This window comes from Salpingoeca rosetta, assembly GCF_000188695.1.
Source record: "Salpingoeca rosetta unplaced genomic scaffold supercont1.1, whole genome shotgun sequence".
Lineage (NCBI taxonomy): Eukaryota > Choanoflagellata > Craspedida > Salpingoecidae > Salpingoeca > Salpingoeca rosetta.
The window spans coordinates 825021-845020 of NW_004457740.1; the positions used below are offsets into that span (position 1 = coordinate 825021).

The 20000-nt window shown below is 55.5% G+C and overlaps 4 protein-coding genes across 4 annotated transcripts in view; 3 read left to right on the forward strand and 1 right to left on the reverse strand.

Moving 5' to 3' along the window:
* PTSG_00174 (uncharacterized protein) overlaps positions 1-2098 on the forward strand; it is a gene marked incomplete at its 3' end in the record, with an annotated part of 2558 nt that extends 460 nt beyond the window's left edge. Inside the window, exons 2-7 of the mRNA XM_004998668.1 lie at positions 62-271; positions 546-654; positions 967-1187; positions 1611-1723; positions 1950-2012; positions 2075-2098. Coding sequence (XP_004998725.1) covers positions 62-271; positions 546-654; positions 967-1187; positions 1611-1723; positions 1950-2012; positions 2075-2098 — 740 coding nt within the window. The remainder of the gene's footprint in view (positions 1-61; positions 272-545; positions 655-966; positions 1188-1610; positions 1724-1949; positions 2013-2074) is intronic.
* A 1776-nt stretch (positions 2099-3874) lies between these two features.
* Positions 3875-8786, forward strand: PTSG_00175 (uncharacterized protein; the record flags this gene model as incomplete). Its single annotated transcript, XM_004998669.1, has 11 exons — positions 3875-4000; positions 4317-5084; positions 5252-5394; positions 5650-5718; positions 5925-6185; positions 6372-6602; positions 6845-6971; positions 7183-7379; positions 7595-7833; positions 8107-8468; positions 8673-8786. The coding sequence occupies 11 exons, from the start codon at positions 3875-3877 to the stop codon at positions 8784-8786; spliced, it is 2637 nt and encodes an 878-aa protein (XP_004998726.1).
* Positions 8787-9028: 242 nt separating this feature from the next.
* PTSG_00176 (uncharacterized protein) lies at positions 9029-11202 on the forward strand (the record flags this gene model as incomplete). Its single annotated transcript, XM_004998670.1, has 4 exons — positions 9029-9938; positions 9984-10647; positions 10855-10933; positions 11143-11202. 4 exons carry the CDS (start codon positions 9029-9031, stop codon positions 11200-11202), a joined length of 1713 nt encoding a protein of 570 aa, XP_004998727.1.
* A 916-nt stretch (positions 11203-12118) lies between these two features.
* The window catches only part of PTSG_00177 (uncharacterized protein), a gene marked incomplete at both ends in the record, with an annotated part of 11855 nt that continues 3973 nt past the window's right edge, over positions 12119-20000 (reverse strand). Inside the window, 22 exons of the mRNA XM_004998671.1 lie at positions 12119-12214; positions 12350-12442; positions 12681-13101; positions 13320-13421; positions 13645-13703; positions 13930-13992; positions 14497-14562; positions 14758-14838; positions 15040-15087; positions 15241-15291; positions 15536-15711; positions 15952-16156; positions 16431-16554; positions 16739-16896; positions 17138-17212; positions 17481-17636; positions 17889-18072; positions 18330-18399; positions 18554-18702; positions 18979-19076; positions 19292-19434; positions 19588-20000. The exon at positions 19588-20000 is cut by the window's right edge and continues 27 nt beyond it. Coding sequence (XP_004998728.1) covers positions 12119-12214; positions 12350-12442; positions 12681-13101; positions 13320-13421; positions 13645-13703; positions 13930-13992; positions 14497-14562; positions 14758-14838; positions 15040-15087; positions 15241-15291; positions 15536-15711; positions 15952-16156; positions 16431-16554; positions 16739-16896; positions 17138-17212; positions 17481-17636; positions 17889-18072; positions 18330-18399; positions 18554-18702; positions 18979-19076; positions 19292-19434; positions 19588-20000 — 3031 coding nt within the window. The remainder of the gene's footprint in view (positions 12215-12349; positions 12443-12680; positions 13102-13319; positions 13422-13644; positions 13704-13929; positions 13993-14496; positions 14563-14757; positions 14839-15039; positions 15088-15240; positions 15292-15535; positions 15712-15951; positions 16157-16430; positions 16555-16738; positions 16897-17137; positions 17213-17480; positions 17637-17888; positions 18073-18329; positions 18400-18553; positions 18703-18978; positions 19077-19291; positions 19435-19587) is intronic.

Consider the following 20000-nt stretch of genomic DNA (forward strand, 5'->3'; position numbering starts at 1 on the left):
TGACGGTGCGATGTCTTGGTTCTCTTCTGCCAATTTGTTGCTTTGGTATTGTGCACACTAGGAGAGGACGTGTATGCGGCTGCGAAAACGGGCAGCGGCAAGACGGCTGCGTTTGCGCTCCCAATTTTGGACCGGCTTATGGAGGATCCCTATGGCATCTTTGCGGTCGTGCTGACGCCAACCAGGGAACTTGCGTACCAGATTGCAGACCAGTTCTACACGTTTGGCAAAGTGGCCAACTTGCGGCATTGCATCATCACCGGCGGCGTTGGTGCGTTCTTTTCGTTTTTGGGGATGGTGGCACGGGTTGCGATGTGTTGTCGTTGTCGTTGTTTTTGTTGTTGCAGGTGCAGTTGCTGTCGTTGCTGCTGATGTTGTTGTTGACACTGCTGTCGCCGTCGTCTACTGGTGCACCGACGATCCTTGTGCACACTCTGCCTTGGTGTGCATGGCCACCAATGAAGTGCCGAACGTCACGCGTGCTCGCATGATGCGACCTCACACGTGTACTGCAACACGTGTGCATGTGCGATTCACAATCACAGATATGGTTGAAGAGCAGAATGCGCTGTCTCGCTTACCGCATGTGGTTGTTGCAACGCCTGGTCGTCTCGCCGCACACATCACCAGCGGCGCAGAGGTCGACCTCTCCAGGTACTGCCACACAGCCGTATGTGTGTGTGTTTGTTTGTGTGTTTGTTTGTTTGTGTGTGTGTGTTTGTTTGCGCCGGTGTGGGCGCCTTTGTATCTCGTAGCATGTTGATCAAGGTTGATGGAGGGTGTTTTGTCTCTTGTTCTCCGTTCTTCATGTTCATGTTCATGTTCATGTTCTTTGTCACACCCCTCTTCTTCCACGCGTGTGATTGCTTCTCTCAACAGCGCTATTGTTGCTCATGCTGCCTTGGGCACCACTTTCCCTTTGCTTTATTCCTTCCACCTGCGTGCGTGTGCCCGCGCCTGTTGCAGAGTGCAGTTTCTTGTGCTTGATGAGGCGGATCGCCTCATGACCAACGCCTCCATGCAGCCCGATCTCACCACCATCTACAACGCACTGCCCCCCGAGCGCCAGAATCTCCTCTTCTCGGCAACGCTGCTGGACGAGCCTGCCGGCCCCATTGCACACCAGCTCCACCAGCCCCTCTACAGATTCGCCGTGCGTCACACCGCTGTGCTTGAGGGAGAGAGGAGTGTGTGTATGTATGTGTGTGCATGTGTGTGCGTGGTGTGCGTATGCGTGCGTGCGTGCGTGCGTGGTGTGCGTGTGAGGCTGTGTGTATGTGTGTATTCGCGCTCTTGTGAAAATATTGCCCTTGTTGTTTCGGTTGCCTTGACTTGCATGCGTTTGTATTGTGGCGCTTCCGCTGGCACCTACCTTCCCTGACTGACACACCCACACCCACACACTACACCCACACACGACACCCACGCACGTGACTGTGCCAACCGGAGCGAATTCACCCACGGCGACACCAATGTGTGGTGACACTCCTCTCCTACACAGTGCTCACAGCCCCTCAAACACACACACACACACACATACACACACACACACACACACACACACACACACACACACACACACACACACACACATAGGGTTGGCCGTACAGCGCGTGCGGGAGAAGGAGGCATGGCGCTGTCGCTCGTGGCGCCGCGCGACTTGACGCTCCTCAAGGCCGTGGAGAAGGACATCCACGTGCGCATGGACCAGTTTGAGCTTCAGGTGCGTGGCTTGCTCTGGGTTATGCGCGCTCGTGCGCTTGTGCTGTCATTGTTGTTGTGGGCAGGTGCTTGTTAGTGTGTGTGTGTGTGTGTGTGTGTGTGCTCGTTTCATGCGTGTGTGTGTGTGCTTGTTGTGCGTGTGCGTGTATGCGTGTGCTCATTTCCATGTGTGTTCTTGTCCTGGGTGCTTCTGATTTGGCTTTGCGCTTCTTTTCTCTGTGTGACAGAATGACGATGTGGTGAAGAACTTGAACCGGGCAGTCCTTGCATACAAAGAAGGTCTGTGGCCCGTGCGTGCGTGCGTGCGTGCGTGCTTACTTGCGTGCGTGTGTGTGTATGTGTGTGTGTGCAGTTTGAGCTCGATGCGTTTGGTTGACAGCGAAAACGCCGCTACCTCTGCCACTTGGGTCTCACCCCAAGACTCCTCATCCCTTACACACACACACACACACACACACACACACACACACACACACACACACACACACACACACACACACATACACCCCGCAGCGCAAATGAACCTGGAAGCGAGTGGGTTCCAAAGCAATGGGCCTAGTCGCAAGCAAAGCAAACAAGAATAGTGCTGCAACCGCATGCATGTGCCGCTGCATGTGCCGCCACTGTATACATACGTCGCTGCTTTGTGCCACTGCATGGTTGTTGCGTGCCATGCGTGCGAGCTGCATTGCATCAGTGCAACATACATGCGCCACGTGCCACGCCCCTTCTCCTGTTCCTCCTCCGCCCGTTCCTGGCTGTTCCTCCTTGCTTGCTTATCATCGCCCCATCCATGCTTGCTTCCTTGCTTGCCCTACATGAATATTGCACGCGCTGCGCCGCACCAGGAAGCAAGCCAGGATGCGCAGATCAACGTCCACGTCACGCACATGCGCTCGAGTCGTAGATCGCACCCTCAAGTGCGCACATTAAAACAGCATCACATCAACTGCCACGTGGCTTGACGCAACGCAAGTTTTCCTTTGGGGTGTGGGAATTACACCATTCAATTTTGCCACTCAATTCGATGCACCGTTAATGTAACGGCCACGTGAGGCTGGATCTTGTCACATCTTTATTTAATTTTCTGCGTTGACGTCATTCACGCAACGTGTCCACCTTCGGTGCCCCGAATTTTTTCCTCGAACTCGGCGCGGCCTCCTTTTTGGGAAACTTTTTATGTCCTCGTGTGCGCCTCCACGCCACGCACACAACTCTCTCACATCATCCCCTCCCTTCGCTCGCATCATCCGTTGTTCTTGTGTTGTGTTGTGTGCGCGCGTGTGGTGCTCCCGCGTGCCCTCTTGTGACCTTGTTGTGGGTTGCAGTTGACTTGCTTGTTCATTTCCCACACACCACCTGCTCCTGATCACTTCGAAAGTCGCCTGACCCACCTCCTTGCCGGCTTTTGTCGTCGACCGCCCCTTACAGACCCCCCTTTGTAGGTTCGCTCCCCTCCTTCTTTCCCCTCTTTCCACCCTCTTTCCACCCTATCGTGCTTATTGGTTCTTTTACGACCACGCCACAGCACCTTCATCCCACACACCCACACTTTTGTTGTTGTTATCGTCGTCGTCGTCGTCGTCGTCGTCGTCGTCGTCGTCGTCGTCGTTGTCGTCGTCGTTGTTGTTGTTGTTGTTGTTGTTGTGGTCAGTTGATCACTCCTTGACGGATTGGACCCTTGACCCAGGTCCCATCTGCTCCCTCCTCTTCTCTGCTCTTCGTACTTCCACCCCGCCCCCTCTCTCCCTCTCCCAGCTTCCTCCCAAATAACCGCACCGCGCCTTGGTTACTCCATTGCCCGCTTTCGCGCAGCGAGTTAGTTCACGGTTGGCACACCAGTACACTACCCACCGACCAGCAAACTTGTTGTTGCCGCTCTGTCTCGGGCGCGCACCAACACTCCCCCCCCCTTCTCCCTTCAGGAAGCTCTTACTTCCTTCTTCTTGTGTGTATCTATTGCACGCCTACTTGAACTGGTTTCTCTTGAACGCAGCCCTTTCCCTTTCTTTGCCACTGCTGCCCCACGTTCTTCGCGCAATCAAGCTCTCTCCATCAACCACTCACTCGGCGCGCCTCGGTTGATTGTGCTGAGTGACGATCAAAGACCTTTATACGGCTTGTAACAGCACGTTTTCGCAAACAACCCACCATGGCCAACAAGCCCGCCACCAACAACAACCCGTGGAACAACATGACACGGACGACCTCGCAGCCAACGCTCTCCACAACGTGGAGTTGCACGCACTGCAGCTCCATCAACACAATCAACGGCCCGGTTCGTTCGCTGTTGCACTTGAGCTTTTGCTTTTGTCATGCGCCCTTTGCCCTTGTTTCGTGTTCACTTCGGGTGCGCTTCGTGCCCACATGTGCCCTCTGTGACGTTTGCCTGATTGGATATGCTGTGTTGTCCATAATGTGGGCTTGGTCCTCCTTTTTGCGTGCGCGCCAACACATTCACTTCGAATTGCGTCGTTCGAGCTCGCTCTGTCCACCCGCCCCTCCCCTTGGCACACATCTCTCACTCGTCTCACTTGTCTCACATGTCGCACCCTTCCCGCCCGTCTCCTTTGCGCGTGTCGATTGTTCCCTAGGCTGGCATGGCAAGCGCCAACAAAGTCTGCGCCAAGTGTGACAAACCGCCGGCGTACCAACTCCAGCGGTCCACGTCACCTGCCTCCTCCAACTCGACCACATCTACCTCTTCGTCTCCCAACGCTCAGCCAGGCCCTGGCCTTCTGCAGCACAACCTCCCACAGCGGCGGCAGCAGCAGCAACAGCAACAACAACCGCCGCCGCAACAGCAGCAACAGCAGCAACAACAACAACAGCAGCAGCAGCAGCAGCAGCAGCAACAACAAGCTCAACAGCTGTCGCAGAACCAGCATCCGCACGGAAACCGTCAGGGCCAAGCTGGCAACCATCGACAAGGCCGTGCAGGCTTCAACCAGACCCAGCCTCGCACCGGCAATGGCAGACGTCAAACAGGCCTCGATCGACACACAAGTCGCCAGGGCTCGCGTCACAGCCATTTCAACAACGGCGATGGTCGAACGCGGCAAGCAGGCATGCGTGGCAATGCTCGCAGGGGCTACACCAACTCCGGCACCTCTGGAAACCGAGGGTCCAGGGACCACCAGCGACCTGGCCGCCGCCGTCACGGCAACGGAAGCCCCACCAACGCCGATGGGCACCTTGTCATGCAGACCATGTGCCACCGCTGCTTCGACGGTAGCCCCAGAGTCATCCTCGAGCTCAAGGGCGACGCCATCTGCGAGATTCATGGCGACTGCAAGCGCGACTACGTCCACTACCCGACGGGTCTCAAGCGACGCCAATGGCGTGATGTTCGCCCCCCACCGGTCAGTCATTTGTGTGTTGGTTGCTGTTTCAGTTGTCGGTTGTTGTTTCGGTTTGAGTTGTCGTTTGCGGCTTGGAGTTGATAACGCTGCTAGCTCCACACATGACTTGTCGCTTGTGTTCTCACGCCACACCTGGTTGGTTGGACCTTGGCATCCTGCTCGTGTAGGCAAACTATCCGTACAATCAATACACTTTCTGTGCGCATCTTGCAGCAGACTGTCCTCGAGGACGTGCCTGCCCTTTTGCGCATGGTGACCCATCGGAGGCCGAGTTGCTCACCTGGTTCGCGACACAGCCCATTCCTCAAGAGTGAGTCTGGACGCGTATCTTTGTCCGTTCGCCATACCACCTGCCTGGTCACGAAGTTTGCTTTGACGCAATAGCGTTCACGCACGCACGCACACACACACACACACACACGCACGCACACACACACACACACACACACACACACACACACACACGTACACTCATGTACACACACACACACGTACACTCATGTACACATGCACACGAACTCACTCACGCACACATGTACGCACACAACACCTTCACCACGAGTAGCAGCAAGCTTCCAGCCCCACCGAGCGCGAAGGAGAAGCAGAGGGAATGGGATTTCGTCCGCTTGCTTCGGTTGGTTACAAATACTTTTGTGCTGTCTCGTGACACAAGGGGGCGGGGTGTTGAGCGAGCTCATGATTGTTGAGTCCGTTGTCTTTGATGGCCTGCATGTTGTCCAGCTCTTGGTGGTGGCACCCTTCTGTCGTTGAATGTTTCCTGCTCACTTCTCTTACACCTCTCTGCTGCTGCGCCTGGTGTCCTGCTCGATTTGGTTCCAGGCTCAACTTGCGCCACTGGCTACAGAACAGCGGCTGCCGTATGAAGCTCGAGGCCCTGCTGGAGAAGATGCCGCCAATGACGGCCTGCATCACGGATATCACAAAGGAGGCGTTCCTCAACGCGTACCCGGAATTCAAGATTGTCGGCGAAGGAAGCGAAGCTGTGGTGCAGCTTATCATCACCGAGAGCGACCGCAACCGCCAGATCCAGCGCGTGTGCTCTCGCTGCTACCCTACGGGCCATGCCGTCGAGAAGACCAGGTGTGGTGTTGATGTGTGTGTGTGTGCATGTGTATCTCGCGGTTTGTACGCTAAGCACAGCACAGAATTGTCGTCACTTTTGATCTCCTTGTGCCACCAAAGCTATTTCCGCACCACACACACACATGCACGCGATCGCTCACATGTACGCATTCTTGCCCTGGTTTCATGCAATCACCGTTTCAGGGAGGTGAAGGCAGAGCATGCTGGATCCACGCATCCCATTTGTGTCTGCGACAGATGTGGTTGTGTCTGGGAGAGCATGTGTGTGGTCCGCAACAGTGACACCGGGCGTTTTGTCATCGTTCATGACAAGCCGGCCCTTGAAGGCCGCTTTGCCAAGCTGTGTCCGCTGAGAGGAAAGTGTTCGGATCAGGCTTGCACCTGTGCGCACTCCGAAGACGAGCTCGCCATCTGGTAAGCGAACCCACCTTCCCGTACATCGATACGTGGTTGCTCGTTGGTTGGGCCTCATGGTTTGCTTGTCTGCACGGGTAACCAGCCAGATTTGTGTGGCTTCCACAGTGCTTGTGCTGTTGGCACCAGATGTTGTCAATCCCTTCTCTTTGAATCTCGATCGAATCTCGATTGCAACTGACCGTCTTTTCTGTCTGCCCCACCACCAACATCACCACTGGTGCTCCCTTTCAACACTCCAGGAAAGACCTCATTCTCTTTGAGATCCTCTCAGAAGAAGGTGAGGTGGCCTTGTGCAGCACCTGCGAGGAGCTGATGGCACCTGAAGCCCTGACAGAGCATGAGAAGTCCGAGGCGCACGTGAAGAAGGTAAAGCAGGAACGGCCCCTTCTCGTTTCCCCAGCGCGTATTGCATGGTTTTTTTGTTGCCTGTGTAATGTACCGTGCGTGTCTCATTTCAGTTTTGAACTCCATTCTGTACCACGCATTGCTCCACTATGGACTCCATCTGCCACCGGCTCACGCTGAATCACAACCCCCTAACGTATCCCATACGCTGCAACACCGCTGTCCCTTTCAGGTCGAGGCGTGGCAGTCGTATACGACCGGTTACGAGTGTCGCACGCCGCCGACCGGCATCCACAGCAACTACAACATCCGAATGTGCTTCCGCCTCGACAAGTGCTCTCGTCTGCCAGACGAGTGCACTCACGCTCACAGCCACGATGAGGCCCTGGAGTGGGAGCATCGCCGACAACTTGCCCGCTTGGACAAGAGGTACAGCACAATACGGCTGGGAGGGTGGTGTGTAATGCGCATGTGTATGTGTGCTCGCGTGCATAGGGAGGGGTGTGTGGGCAGGATCACGTGAGCAAGCGTCAAAAGTCGCATCCAATCTCGGCGGAGTGTACAGCGCCACCATTTTCATTGCTGACACATGTGCTTGTTCTCTTTGTGACTTCGTTTGCTGCTGAAAACACACCCCCTCCCAGGCAAATGGCGACGCAGCACCCGACCTACTCATGGAAGGACGGTCGTCGGCCTTCAGGCAGCATCATCGCGGCTGTCGCTGCCATGTTCCTCTGCTGCAAGATGGGGCATCCAAACAAGGCATTCCAGCTTCTCAGGGGCACTGCCATCGACTTCTTCAGCGGTGTCAGGAACAAGTTTGACGACCCTCTCCTCGTCTACACCGTGAAGCACGTGAACAAAGATGCGCCCCAGAAGTGGGGTAAGTGCAGTTGCGAGATTTGTGTCACACACACACACACACACACACACTCTCTCTCTCTCTTTCACGCACGTGTATGTTGCTACAACATCCATCGCGCATCTTGCGATTTCAGTCCTCGCAGACGTGCTCATGTTTGTGGCTGCGCCTGCGTCTGCTCACTCTCCCAAACCACCCCTCTTTAAGCCAAACACGCCTCACTCTTGGGCGAACTTGATGTGGCTCTTACTGACCATGTTTCTTTTCCTTCCTTCTGCTTTTTGCCTCTGGCAGAGACAATCCTCAAGCTGCTCCTTGGAGAACGCCCTCCCATGCGTGATCGTGACACTGCCGTTCGCAAAGGCGGCAAAACCGGCAAAGCTGGCCGCTCCAAGGCCCACTCCGAAGATGTTCTGCGCGAAGGCAGTGTTGCAACGCCGCCCAGGCATCCTTGCCGCCCGGTTCTCGCGGGTGAGGACTTGAACACGCGCGACAAGCAAGGAAACACCGCTCTGCTGGTTGCCGCCAAGGAGGACCTCACAACCATCGTCATCAGCTTGCTGGCACGTGCTGACGTGGACGTGAACATGGTCAACGACCAAGGCGAGACGCCTCTGTACTGGGCCCTGAAGCTCAACAACGCCCGCGCCACCGAGGTGTGTGCGTGTGCGTGTGCGTGTGCGTGTGCGCGTTTGAGGCAATTTTTCCGCTTGCATCGCAATGGCCATCACATCAGCATCCTAGTTGCATCTGGCATCCTCCTCTCCCCCAACTGAATACAAGTCGATATCTCACACGAAAATCATCGCCTTGTCTCGCTTCGCATGATTCCATCCGACCCTGTATGTTGTTGTCTACAGCGTCTACTTCAGGCGGGTGCCAATGGCAGCATTGAGACAAGCATGGGCGACTCTCCTGCTCAGCTCGCGGCACAGCACCCCGAAAACCAAGCCTCGGTTGTGTTTTACAAGTGAGTTATATGTTAGTTGGTCGGTGCGTGCGGCTTGCATGCTCGCGTGTGTTTGTGTGTGTGTGTGATTGCGCGGGAGTGCGGCTGCTGTGCATGCTCGACACGCAGCTTGCTCTACAGTGTTGAGTACTTTATCCTCGCTTGCAAGTCACTGACACTTGCGTGCATTTGATGTCTTTTCATGTTGACTGGAAATCCAGACACTGCCGGCAGCATCCGACCCATGGCCTGTACGCGCCTTCCTTCATGGATCAGGCCTCCTGGATGGGCAACCTCCGCATGTTCATGCACCCAGGGGACTCACAACAGCCTGTGGTGGTGATGCCTGCCCTCGGCATGGCTGCTGGTGATTCAAATTTTTCACGCGTCATGTTCTTGCAGCACCCATCTCAGCTAGCGTTCGTGCAGCAGCAACAGCAACAGCATTCGCAGCAGCAGCAGCAGCAGCAGCAGCAGCAGCAGCAGCAGCAGCACCTGCCCCACCGACACCAGTACCAGTACCAGCAGCAACAGCAGCAGCAGCAGTATCAGCACCAACACCAGCAGCAGCAGTATCAACAGCAGCAGCAGCAGCAACAGCAGCAGCAGCACCACCACCACCACTTCGGGCAACAGCTGCAGCAGCAACAACAACAATTCCATCGCCAGCAGTACCATCAGCCAGCACAGCTTGCGCAACAAATGCAGCAGATGTCCTTCAGCGATGTGTCTTCCGGCACCATGCAGTCGACGACAAGCACTGAGCATTCTGGACGATCCACGGCGAGCTTTGGTGTTGTAGGCCAGGCCATGCCTCCTGTGCCAGCCCAGCACCAGGCACAGCCCCACTCACAACACACGCCCACGACGCTGTCCACGGAGGTTCGGCCGTACTTTCCACAGGACCATGCATTGCCGTACCGGCCAGCCCAGGAAGACGCGTTTTCTGCAGGCTTCTCTCACTCTGTCATCGGCAGCAACAGCCACACCACAACCACTGCCGTCAGCACCAACGCCAACAGCGGCAGCCATCTCCATCACGATGGCCATGGCATCAACAACATCAGCCACAACCACGGCAGCAACAGCGAGAACCATGGGCACTTTGGTGGAGCAGCCATGTTGCCTCGCGTGCCTGATCTTCCCACCAACTCCATGCCCTCTGCCGCTGACACACGTATGCCAACACCAGCGTCCCATCACCCACCATTTACTGCTGCAGCGCAGCGCCCTGCCTCCACCGACGGGTTTGCTAGCAGGCTGAACCAATACGACCTGTCTGCTCTGTTTCCATCGTCCAAGGTGGAAGGCACGGGTGCTTTTGGGTCGCCACGGCACCTGCCCACCACGACGTCTGACGACTACTCTGCCAACGGCGGTGGTGTGAACACGACAATGGCGGCACCCGCCACTCAGCACACGGCTGATGCAATGTACGGCCTCTCTGGTCTCACCGCAACCGCGTTCTCTTCAGACAACGTGACTGCCTTCATGAACGACCTGCATCCGTTTGACTCCCAGCACGACGACGTCGACGATCTTGCCTTTGTTTCCACTCACCAGTTGGTGGCCGACGTCCTGGACGACAACGAGCAGCCTGAACACCTCTTCGAGCAGCTCCAGCACCACCATTATGAGCAGCAGGCTGAGCAACAGCAGCAGAACCCACAGCAGCACGGAGAGCAGAATCAGCAGGCTGAACAACAGCAGCGGGACGAAGAGCAAGAGCAGTCGCGCAAAGACTATGCTACCAAGGTCCTTCGGGCTTGCTACGACGGCGACATTAGCGTTGTGGAGGACGCGTGCCGCGACCCAAGCTTCGTGCGGCAAATTGTTGACGCTGATGGTGCCACCCCTCTCCTCTTTGCCGTCAGCAAGAGGCACTAGTAAGATTCCTCTCATATTCTCCGGTTCTCCTCTGTTTTGTGCGCACTAAGCCGTGTGTGCATGCATGTGTGTGTGTGTGTGCGCGCGAACGTCGCGTCGCGTACATTCTCCTTTGAGTGTGATGCTGCCCATTGCATGGCATGTGCTACGCCTTCTTGTTTTTCTTTTGCTCATGTTGGTTGCGTTTCGCATGGCGGTTGTTTTAGTACCATGGTGGAAATGCTGCTGGCGGCCGGAGTCGATCCAGAACAGAAGCACTCCAACAGCCTGACGCCATATGAAGTGGTATGTCCTGCGACGATGCCGTGTGTGTGTATGTGTGTGTGTCCACCTGGTTGACTTCCTGCGCTTGCCATGTCCTCAGAGAGGAAGGCGGTGTGGTGTGTGGGGCGGGGGTCTGGAAGTCGAAATGTACTGCGTATCTTCAGTCTCACGTGCAGCCCTAATGCATGATCTGCTCTCCTTGCTGATGCCATCGTTGGTTGACAATCCAGGCCATGGGTTCAGGAGACCCAAAGCTGATCAGCATCTTTGAGGAGAACGCTAAGCAGTGACTTGTCTTCAGCTGAAGTCAATACGCCCCTGATTGTTGTTGTGGCATCGAGCAGCAGCAACAACATTCAAGGCGTGTCACATGGAAGGGTGTGTTCATCCGTCCAGCTTCTCGGTTTGCCTCTTCCCCTTGGATGGGTGAAGGTTTGGGTGTGGTGAGATTGCTGATGCAACGGGCATGGGTCAGGTCCTGTTGTCTGATGTTGTCGTACCCAAGCTCAACTCCTTCCTCAACCCTTGTTTTCATGTTTTGTCTCTTCATGTCTGTCCCTTTTTTTCATTGGGCCTCGCGCTCAATTTTTTTGGGGATGTGTCGGTGGCCCTGCACCTGTTTGGCCTTGTGCAACGAGGTTGGCCCCGAGCCTTCTTCATGCACAACGGCGGAGATTTAATTTATGTTCTAGTATGTTTGCGTCGTTGTCCATCCATATTCTTGAGTAAACGTCTATCTGCTTGCTTGCTTGTTGGGGATAGCGATGTGACGCAGTCATTTTTGATTGTGCCTGCCGCTGTTCACCATCCGTCTGTTCGTCTGTTCGCTGTGTCAAGACTGTTGTTTGTCTTCTTTGAGCCCAAAAACACCTCGGTGTTCGCGGTGTGTCTGCGGCTGGCTGGCTTGTGCCGTGCTTGCTTGTGGGAGCTTGTACGGGTCACACCATTCACGTCCACGTCGCACTGTGTTCATCTTGGCGAGAAACATTAAAATGACTTTTGAAAAAGAATTTACTCTGCAGCACAGTAAATCATGTCGTGTCTCACTCACAATCTCAACAACAGCAGCAGCAGTGGCTGGAGCACAACAGAGCAAAACTCATAACACAACATGGCAATTACGGAAGACATGGTCGGGGGGGGGGGGAACACAACGAAGAACTAAGGGTTGTGTGGGACATGTGAAGAAAGGCACTGGGTGGTCATTCATGCTGCCAACCGCCTTCGGGTGCTGCGCCGAATCACGACGGGCTCGTCAGGGCTTTCCTCGTCCTCGTCCGAGGCGGTATTGGTGAGGTGTGACTGAAAAACACAGTGAATGTGAGTGAGTGAGTGAGTGAGTGAGTGAGTGAGTGAGGGAGTGAGTGAGTGAGGGAGTGAGTGTCTGTGCGCACTGGCACGCACGAGCTCAGGCATTTCGTGGATTGCCCCACTTACATCTTGTGCGGAACCGATGCTGTTCTGTCGACGTGATTTGCGTGCCGTATCAACAGGGCTTGGTGCTGGCGTTGGAGATGAAGCATGCTTTTGCTGACGCCACACACAGCAGCATGACAAATCACAAACATACGCACACACGCACACACACACACACATACACACGCAGTGCCGGAGAAAATGTAAGAGCAGCCCAGTGCGCAGCAAGCAAGCACACAGCACATTCCCCCGAAAAGAAGCGGTTAGGGTTAGGGTTAGGGTTAGGGTTAGGGTTAGGGTTAGGGTTAGCACACATCATTTAACCATTGAAAGGGAATACGCTCGTACTCACTCTTGGTGATTTGCGAGTGGACGACGATGCGCGCGCGGTGGACGCTGTGCGTTTTGCACTCGACCTCCGAGCGAGACCCGAGGAGGCAGAGCCAGCATCATCATGACTGTCGTTGTCGCTGGCATCTGGGGAGGCGGCGCGACGGGAGGGGCGGATGCTGTCTTTGCGAGTGCTTGAGCGTCCTCCATGCCGTGTCTCGTTCTCCTTTTCGTTCTCCTGGCTCTCATCACTGCTGCTCTGCTCACTGTCGTCATGCATGTCCATGGCTGAGCGTGTGTTTGCTCGTGTAGATGTTGGTCTCTTTGTCGAGTGGTCTGCCTCATCTTCACTCTCGCCCTCATCAGAGGACGACGCCGAGGGGTGGCCCGAACGCATGGAGTCGCGTCCGCCACTTCTGCGGGCACTGTGCTGCTTGCGAGCCCTGGTGTTGCACAAGTAATGCGAATGAGCGCAGGTGTGACGTCGAGGTATGCGTGTGTGCGTGAGTGTGTGTGAGTGTGAGTGTGAGCGCGAGTGTGAGTGTGAGCGCGAGTGTGAGTGTGAGTGTGAGTGTGAGTGTGAGTGTGAGTGTGTGTGCGTGAGTGTGCGTGCAAAAACCCCGCCGATTGATGCAACGAAAGATGAAACGTGTACACGCACGATTTGCGGCAGGAGTCCTCCACCCATGTCTGCCGCTCAATCTCGTCGTCGTCAATGTCAGCCATGGAGCGAATGTTCTTCTTCGCGGCACGCGACGCATTGCTGTGCACAGTTGAGGAGGACGCGGGTGAGTGTGCGTAACGAAGTGGTGATTTTAAGTCGTGGTGGTGATGATGATGGTGATGGTGATGATGAAAGTGGTGGTTGTTGTGGAACAGGAGAATCGAAAGACACCAGCAACGGCTACGTGGAGCAGAGTTTGTGTTTCGTTGAGTGATGACCAGAGGTGCAGGCATGCAGCAGACAGGGTCGTATCAACACATACCGCCGTGTCGGCTGTGGCGTTGGTTTCTTTGCTGAAGAAGCTGGTGTCTTCTTGGGCGTCTTTCAGAGTGACGCACATGGAAAGACATATGCACATTAAAGGCACGCACACGCACACGCACACGCACACACACACACACACACACACACACACTCACACGTAAGTACACAGGTGCATTTGCCCCGGGATTCCAATACAGCGCGTCATAGCTACAGCCAGCACGAGACACACCCACACACGTATACATCTACACGCGCACACACGCACACCCACACATACACACACCCTTCTCTTTGTCGGGGTCTTGGTGGGCGTTCTTGGTGCTTTTCCTCTGGGTGTCGCTCGACTCTGTGACATTCACGAGGCGGCAAGGGCCCGGTAAACACCGAATTTGGAGGCAACGTGTCAGTAAACATGGAGCGGGTGCTGAAAAACGGCCGTGACAGGAGAAGGCATGATGATACCAAAGAGGTTCGAGAAGAAGAAGAAGAAGAAGTTTGACCTACCATGTTAAACTCACGCGGCGCCGATGGACGCGGAACTACAGCCGGTTACAGGCATAGCAATCGCCTGCTTCCAGTGCGGGTCCACACACCAATGCACTCCGGGTAGCCAAATCCAGCCGGGGGCCTGGGTTAGGTGACAACAAGCAAGCTATCGCGCTCTGATAGTTGAAGAAGAAGAGAAGAAGAAGAAGAAGAAGAAGAAGAAGAAGAAGAAGAAGAAGAAGAAGAAGAAGAAGAAGAAGAAGAAGAAGAAAGAAGAAGAAGAAGAAGAAAGAAGAAGAAGAAGAGACAGCACAGCAAGAACGTCCGAAGAACATGAGCAGCAGTTCGTTTTTGTTGTTGTCACCTTTGTTGGGTGCGACGCGTGAAGTTGAAACGACTCAGGCAAAACTCTCTTGCTTCCATCGATTGCCTGGCATACAGCGCGTTGTGGATTAAGACGAAGGAGAAAACGTGTGAGATTGTGCGAGACGAATGCAGCCAGCAAACTCGTGAAAATACACAGCAATGCACGCGTGTGGTGGACGCACATCCCCCATAGCCAGGGGGTGTTTCCAGCACTTGTCTTCAAGCACAAGGAGTCTAAAGTCGCACAACACAAACGCACCGTTTTTGGCCTGGCAAACAGAGCAGATGGCAACACGAGGTCGCCGGGAAACGACTTAAGTTTCCAGCCAGGTCGCTCAGACTGGCAAGTACAACACATGCAAGTGTAAGCATGAGAACGAGCGCAAACGATGACGAAGAAGAACAAGAGGACAACGACAATAACGAGCAGTGCCAGACATGAGCATGCCCGCATTCATTATGCACACATTTCAATGTGTGTGTGTGTGTGTGCGTGTGTTTTGGTTGGGGTTGGCGGCAGTCGCGGTGGTGGTTGACATACCCGTCTGGCAATGACGAGGAGCGCAAGATCGCACACAGCGCGCACATTCTGCACAAGACAACACGAACACACACCGGTGGGGGGGGGGGGGGAGGGCATCCATGATGCGAGTGAGAACACGTCAATGAGCACACCAACACGCGGCAAACACACGCACGCATTCTTCTGCACACATGGAACACACGCGGTTGCAGTAGCCACCTTTGAGTCTCCGTGCCGATCTTCAGCCAGCTTCATGACCTCCACGAGAGACTGCAATGCACAGAGAATGTAGCATCAGAAGAGAGTTTCAACGGTTGCAGCGCCTTTCCCGGCAACAAGTCCAAGACAGACAGCAGTCAAACACATTCCCACACACACACACACACAAACACACACACACACACACACACACACACACACACACACACACACACACACGCTCACTCACTCGCACAACACATTCCCCCCCCCCCACACACACACACACACTCTCTCTCTCTCGCACGACACACACCTTGAGGAACGTGTATTCCTCTTCGCCGCGGGTGCAGAGTTGGGCGAAGAGGAAGTCGAGGTACGTCTGTGTGTTGTGCAGCGCTGCATGGTCGTCCAGGGAAAAGTCCGGGTGATGCGCAATCAAGTGCACGACATGCGGCAACACGTACTCTGGCAGGTGGAGCGGCTGCATGGCTGCAAGTCGCAATCAGATTGTGTGTGTGTGTGTGTGTGTGTGTGTGTGTGTGTGTGTGTGTGTGTGTCGTTTGGGGTCGTGTTAGATGTGAGCGGGATGCCCGAACGCGTGCGCGGAAAAGGATCACACGCCATCGAGAGGCAGGAGCATCGTGAACCGGCAAGAACAGTACGCATGCACATGCAACTCGGCATCAATCCAAAAGCAGCTGGCATTCACTTGACACAGCTGCTACGCACCTTGTGGCAAGCGTGCGGCCAGCTTGCGTCGCTTCTTGATGATGGACCGCAAGAACGCAGCGCTCTGCTCCCTGCACTCTGGCTCTGGGTCGATCGCCGACAGCACGAGCATTGACATGTACGAGAGCGGCAGCTTGTGTCCGGGCGCATCTAGTCCATGCTCAATCTTTGCGCAGAAACGCTTGCGCACTTGCACGCACGAATCCTGTGCGTGTGTGCGCGTGTGTGTGCGTGTGTGCGTGTGTGTGTGTGCGTGTGTGTGTGTGCGTGTGTGTGTGTGAGCAAGCGTACACGTTGGGTTTGTTTGTGCGTGGGCGAGTGAGCATATGTGCAGGTGAACATGGGGTGGGGGTATGGAGGTGTCTGCTCGCTCCAAATGTCGTGTCCACTCATGCTGCCAATCATGATCCGTGCCAGGAACACACCAGGAACACGAGGCACAGCCCACGCAAAACCCAACCCAACGCGACGCAACACACCTGCACAAGGGTGGCGAGCTGCCGGAAGAGCGGGTTGTCGATGCGGGAGCGAAGGCGCGGGTCCTGTGCAAGCTTGAGGAATGCACAGCCGGCAGCGAGGCGGAGGCGACTGCGGTCAACAAGACTGATAGGTATGGCAGAGCACGGCGGATGAAAGAGACACAAGTGAGCTCATGGAAAGCCAAGTGCGCACCAGGCTGAAGTAGATCAAAATCTGGCGCACAGACACACACACACACACACACACAGACACACAGACAGACAACACAGACACAGGCACAGACACAGGCACAGACACAGACACGTACGGGGTGATGCTGTCACGCTGCAAGTTGCCCATTCCAACAAGAATGGCGGTGAGGATGCGAATGCACGGGTCCGCTGCGTCAGCGAGCTGCTTCTCCGTGATGTTTGGCCGCTGGGATTTACCCAGCACACGCCGCACAAGCAGCTTGATGCCCAGGACCTTTGAGTGGTTGGCGTGTTGTGTTGCGTCGTTGAGAAATCGGCGGGTGGAAGGGCGAGTGATTGCAGCAATGCATGAAGGTATGAAGCATGTGTTTGTGCGTGCGAGTTTGAACGCCTAGAAGCAAGCAAAAAGGAACACACACACATATGTACACGCATGCACACACATATGTACACGCACACAGACAGACAGACAGGCAGGCAGGCAGACAGGCAGACAAACCACAATCCCGTCGCACCTTTGCTTGGCACTCAAGCGTGGGCTCGTCCGTCCATTCCGGCGCGTCGTCTGGCGGTTCCTCAATCTCGGGCTCCTGCACACCACAACCGCATTGTGATGTGTTGTGTTGTTTTGTTGTGGTGGTGGTGGTTTGGGTTGGGTTGGGGAATGCAAGTGGGAGAAGGCGTGGGTGAATAGAATCAACGTAAAGGCAGGAAAGGGGGAGGTGGCTTGCAGCGCAAAGTGACAGCTGCGACTGCACAGCAGCAACGAAGCGAGTAAGTGAACAATACAAACACCCACGCACACGCACACACACACACACGCACACGAGGACTGTCCTTCTCTTCAAGTCATGTTACCTCGTTGTTCATGAGGAGTTGCTTGACGACAAAGTTGACTGTGATTTGGCGATCAAAGGCAGCAAACACGGTTGGCTCAAGCAGGGCAATGTACCCAAGCGCCTTGAGGGCCGGGAGAAGACGCTGCGACGTTAGACTGAGATCTTCAACACACGCCTGACCGGTGGATGCAGATGCAGATGCGGAGGGAAGGCAGGTGACTGGGTGAGCTGGCAGTTGACAATTGAGAATGAGGAACGATGGCACATGAAAAGCATAGAATGGGGTTACAAACGCTCTCCGGACCAGGACACACCGATCATGAACATGAGCTCAAAAGCAAGCAAGCAAGCAAGCAAGCAAGCAAGCAAGCAAGCAAGCAAGCAAGCAAGCAAGCAAGCAAGCAAGCAAGCAAGCAAGCATCAGCACCTTTGCGATGCGCTTGAGCAGCTGCTGTTGCTGAGTTGGCGGGGAGCTGTCATTGCCTTCGTCCCCGTCCTCATCTTCGGTCGCGGCATCAGCAAACATGGCGGCGGCGGCCTGCACGGCGCGCTTGGCAATGGACGCATCGCGTGTCGTTGTGGCAAGGCGAAGGAGGGGCGCCTCAAACAGACTGATGAATCACATTGGAGAGCGATTGGGTGTGAACGCGCGTGTGAAAATATGAGAGAGAGAGTGTGTGTGTGTGTGCGCGCGTAACTAAGTGGCGGTCACGGTCGCAAATGCACCCCCTTCCTTCTTCGCACACGTGTGACAGCACGTGCAGGACAGCCACAAGAGGTGATCGAAAGAACAGACACGCACATGCAGCAGAAAAGCAAAAGGGGCAATGCACGAGTGGCGAGAACGCGTGATGAAGGCCGCCGTTACCTTGCAAGCTCCGGTGCTGTGCTGTGAATGGCCGGACCAACTGCAGTCAGCAGTTTCAGCGCGGGGATTGCTGCAAGCGTTGTGTTATGGGAAGGGCGGATGTGAAGGGTGGTGGGATTCAAACTCACGGCAGAAGACAACGGCTTCAGCACACACGTTATTGCACAGCTGATCACTATCACACACACACACACAGACACAGACAGACCACGGCCAGCGCTTACTGAAAGGCGTTGCGGTTGCGGGCTTGAGGAGCGTGTGGAGGCGGCGCGCAACAGATTCGCGGGCGAAACGCGACGGATACGAAGTGGCCATGCGATGCAGCAGCGCCAGCGCCAGGCCGTCACGCGTCAGGTCGGTCACCGCAGTGTGGCTGCAGGGGGGGGGGAGCGATTGCGTGCATATGAACGTGAGTGAGTGTTAGTGTGGTTGTTGTTGTATAGTTGTGAGCGAGTTGATGCGTGTGTCGGGCGTGGGTGAGGTTGTTGTGAGTACGTGGGCGAGGTCGTGAGTTTGAGACATTGAGCGCGAGCAATGCGTGGATGAGAAGAAGGTGGACAGTGGAACGCGTTCGCTTGCAACAGCCAGAGCGCCATCATTGCGCACGGGAGCAAGCCCTTGTCACAGATCCAACGCACCGATCAAAGACCGAGTCAATGAGCTCGGTGTCGAGCAGAAGGGGGCAGCGAGGATGCACATGCTCAGCGCGAGCGGTTTCGCGCTCCCGGCCTTCTCTGCCACCTCAGACTGACGACAGGGATGGAATCAAAGCCCAAAAGCAGGTTGGTGGTGTGAGAAGCCAAAGTTGTTGTTATGCGCCCGCGTGCGGCAGAAGAATTGGTGCACAGAAGAGTGACTCAGCAAACGAGTGTACACACACACACACACACACACACACACACACACACACACACACACACACACACAAACATGAGCAGAAGACACGACCGCGTGCTGCGCACCTCAACTGTGGCAATCTCGAGGGCGGTGAGCGGTGCATCCTCGGTGCAGAGGCGAGAAAGCAGCGGCACCAGCTGCTTCAGCGATGAACTCTCCAATTTCTGCATCCGCTCCTGCGTTTGTGCGCTGTCCTCAGGCAGCATCTCTGCAAATATGGGCGGACGTGTGTGTGTGTGTGTCAGCGAGGAACGACATGTTCACGGCTGCTGTTGCGATCATTTCGGCAAATGACACACGCTAGCAACAATCAGGACACGTGCAAACAATCACCCCATCAACAATGGCAGTTTAGACGTACGGGCGAGTGCGGCGCGTGTGAGTTGCAGCCGCTGCTGTGGCGTTGCAGAGCGCGGTGTATCTCCCTTGTCGTCGTTTCCGTCATCATTCGAGTGCGCATCATCGTCGTCATCATCGTCACCATCATCCATGTTGAGTCCCTTGGACTTGTTCTGGATCTGACCAAACGCCTCGAGGTATGCGTGCAAACGCGTACGAGCAGCCGTTATCCACGCCACAAACATTGTGGCCGCGCCCTGCACATCGCCGTGCACGGCTTGCTGTTGCTGCTGCGCTGCGTGCGTGTCCGTGGACGTGTTGTGCTTATCACCGCTCGCATCACCATCATCCCCTGCAGGAATGTGCCCGCCTCGACAGAGAATGCACAGCCGCTTCGCGCGCTCGCCCGCGCTGAGATTTGCAGGGAGGAGGCGA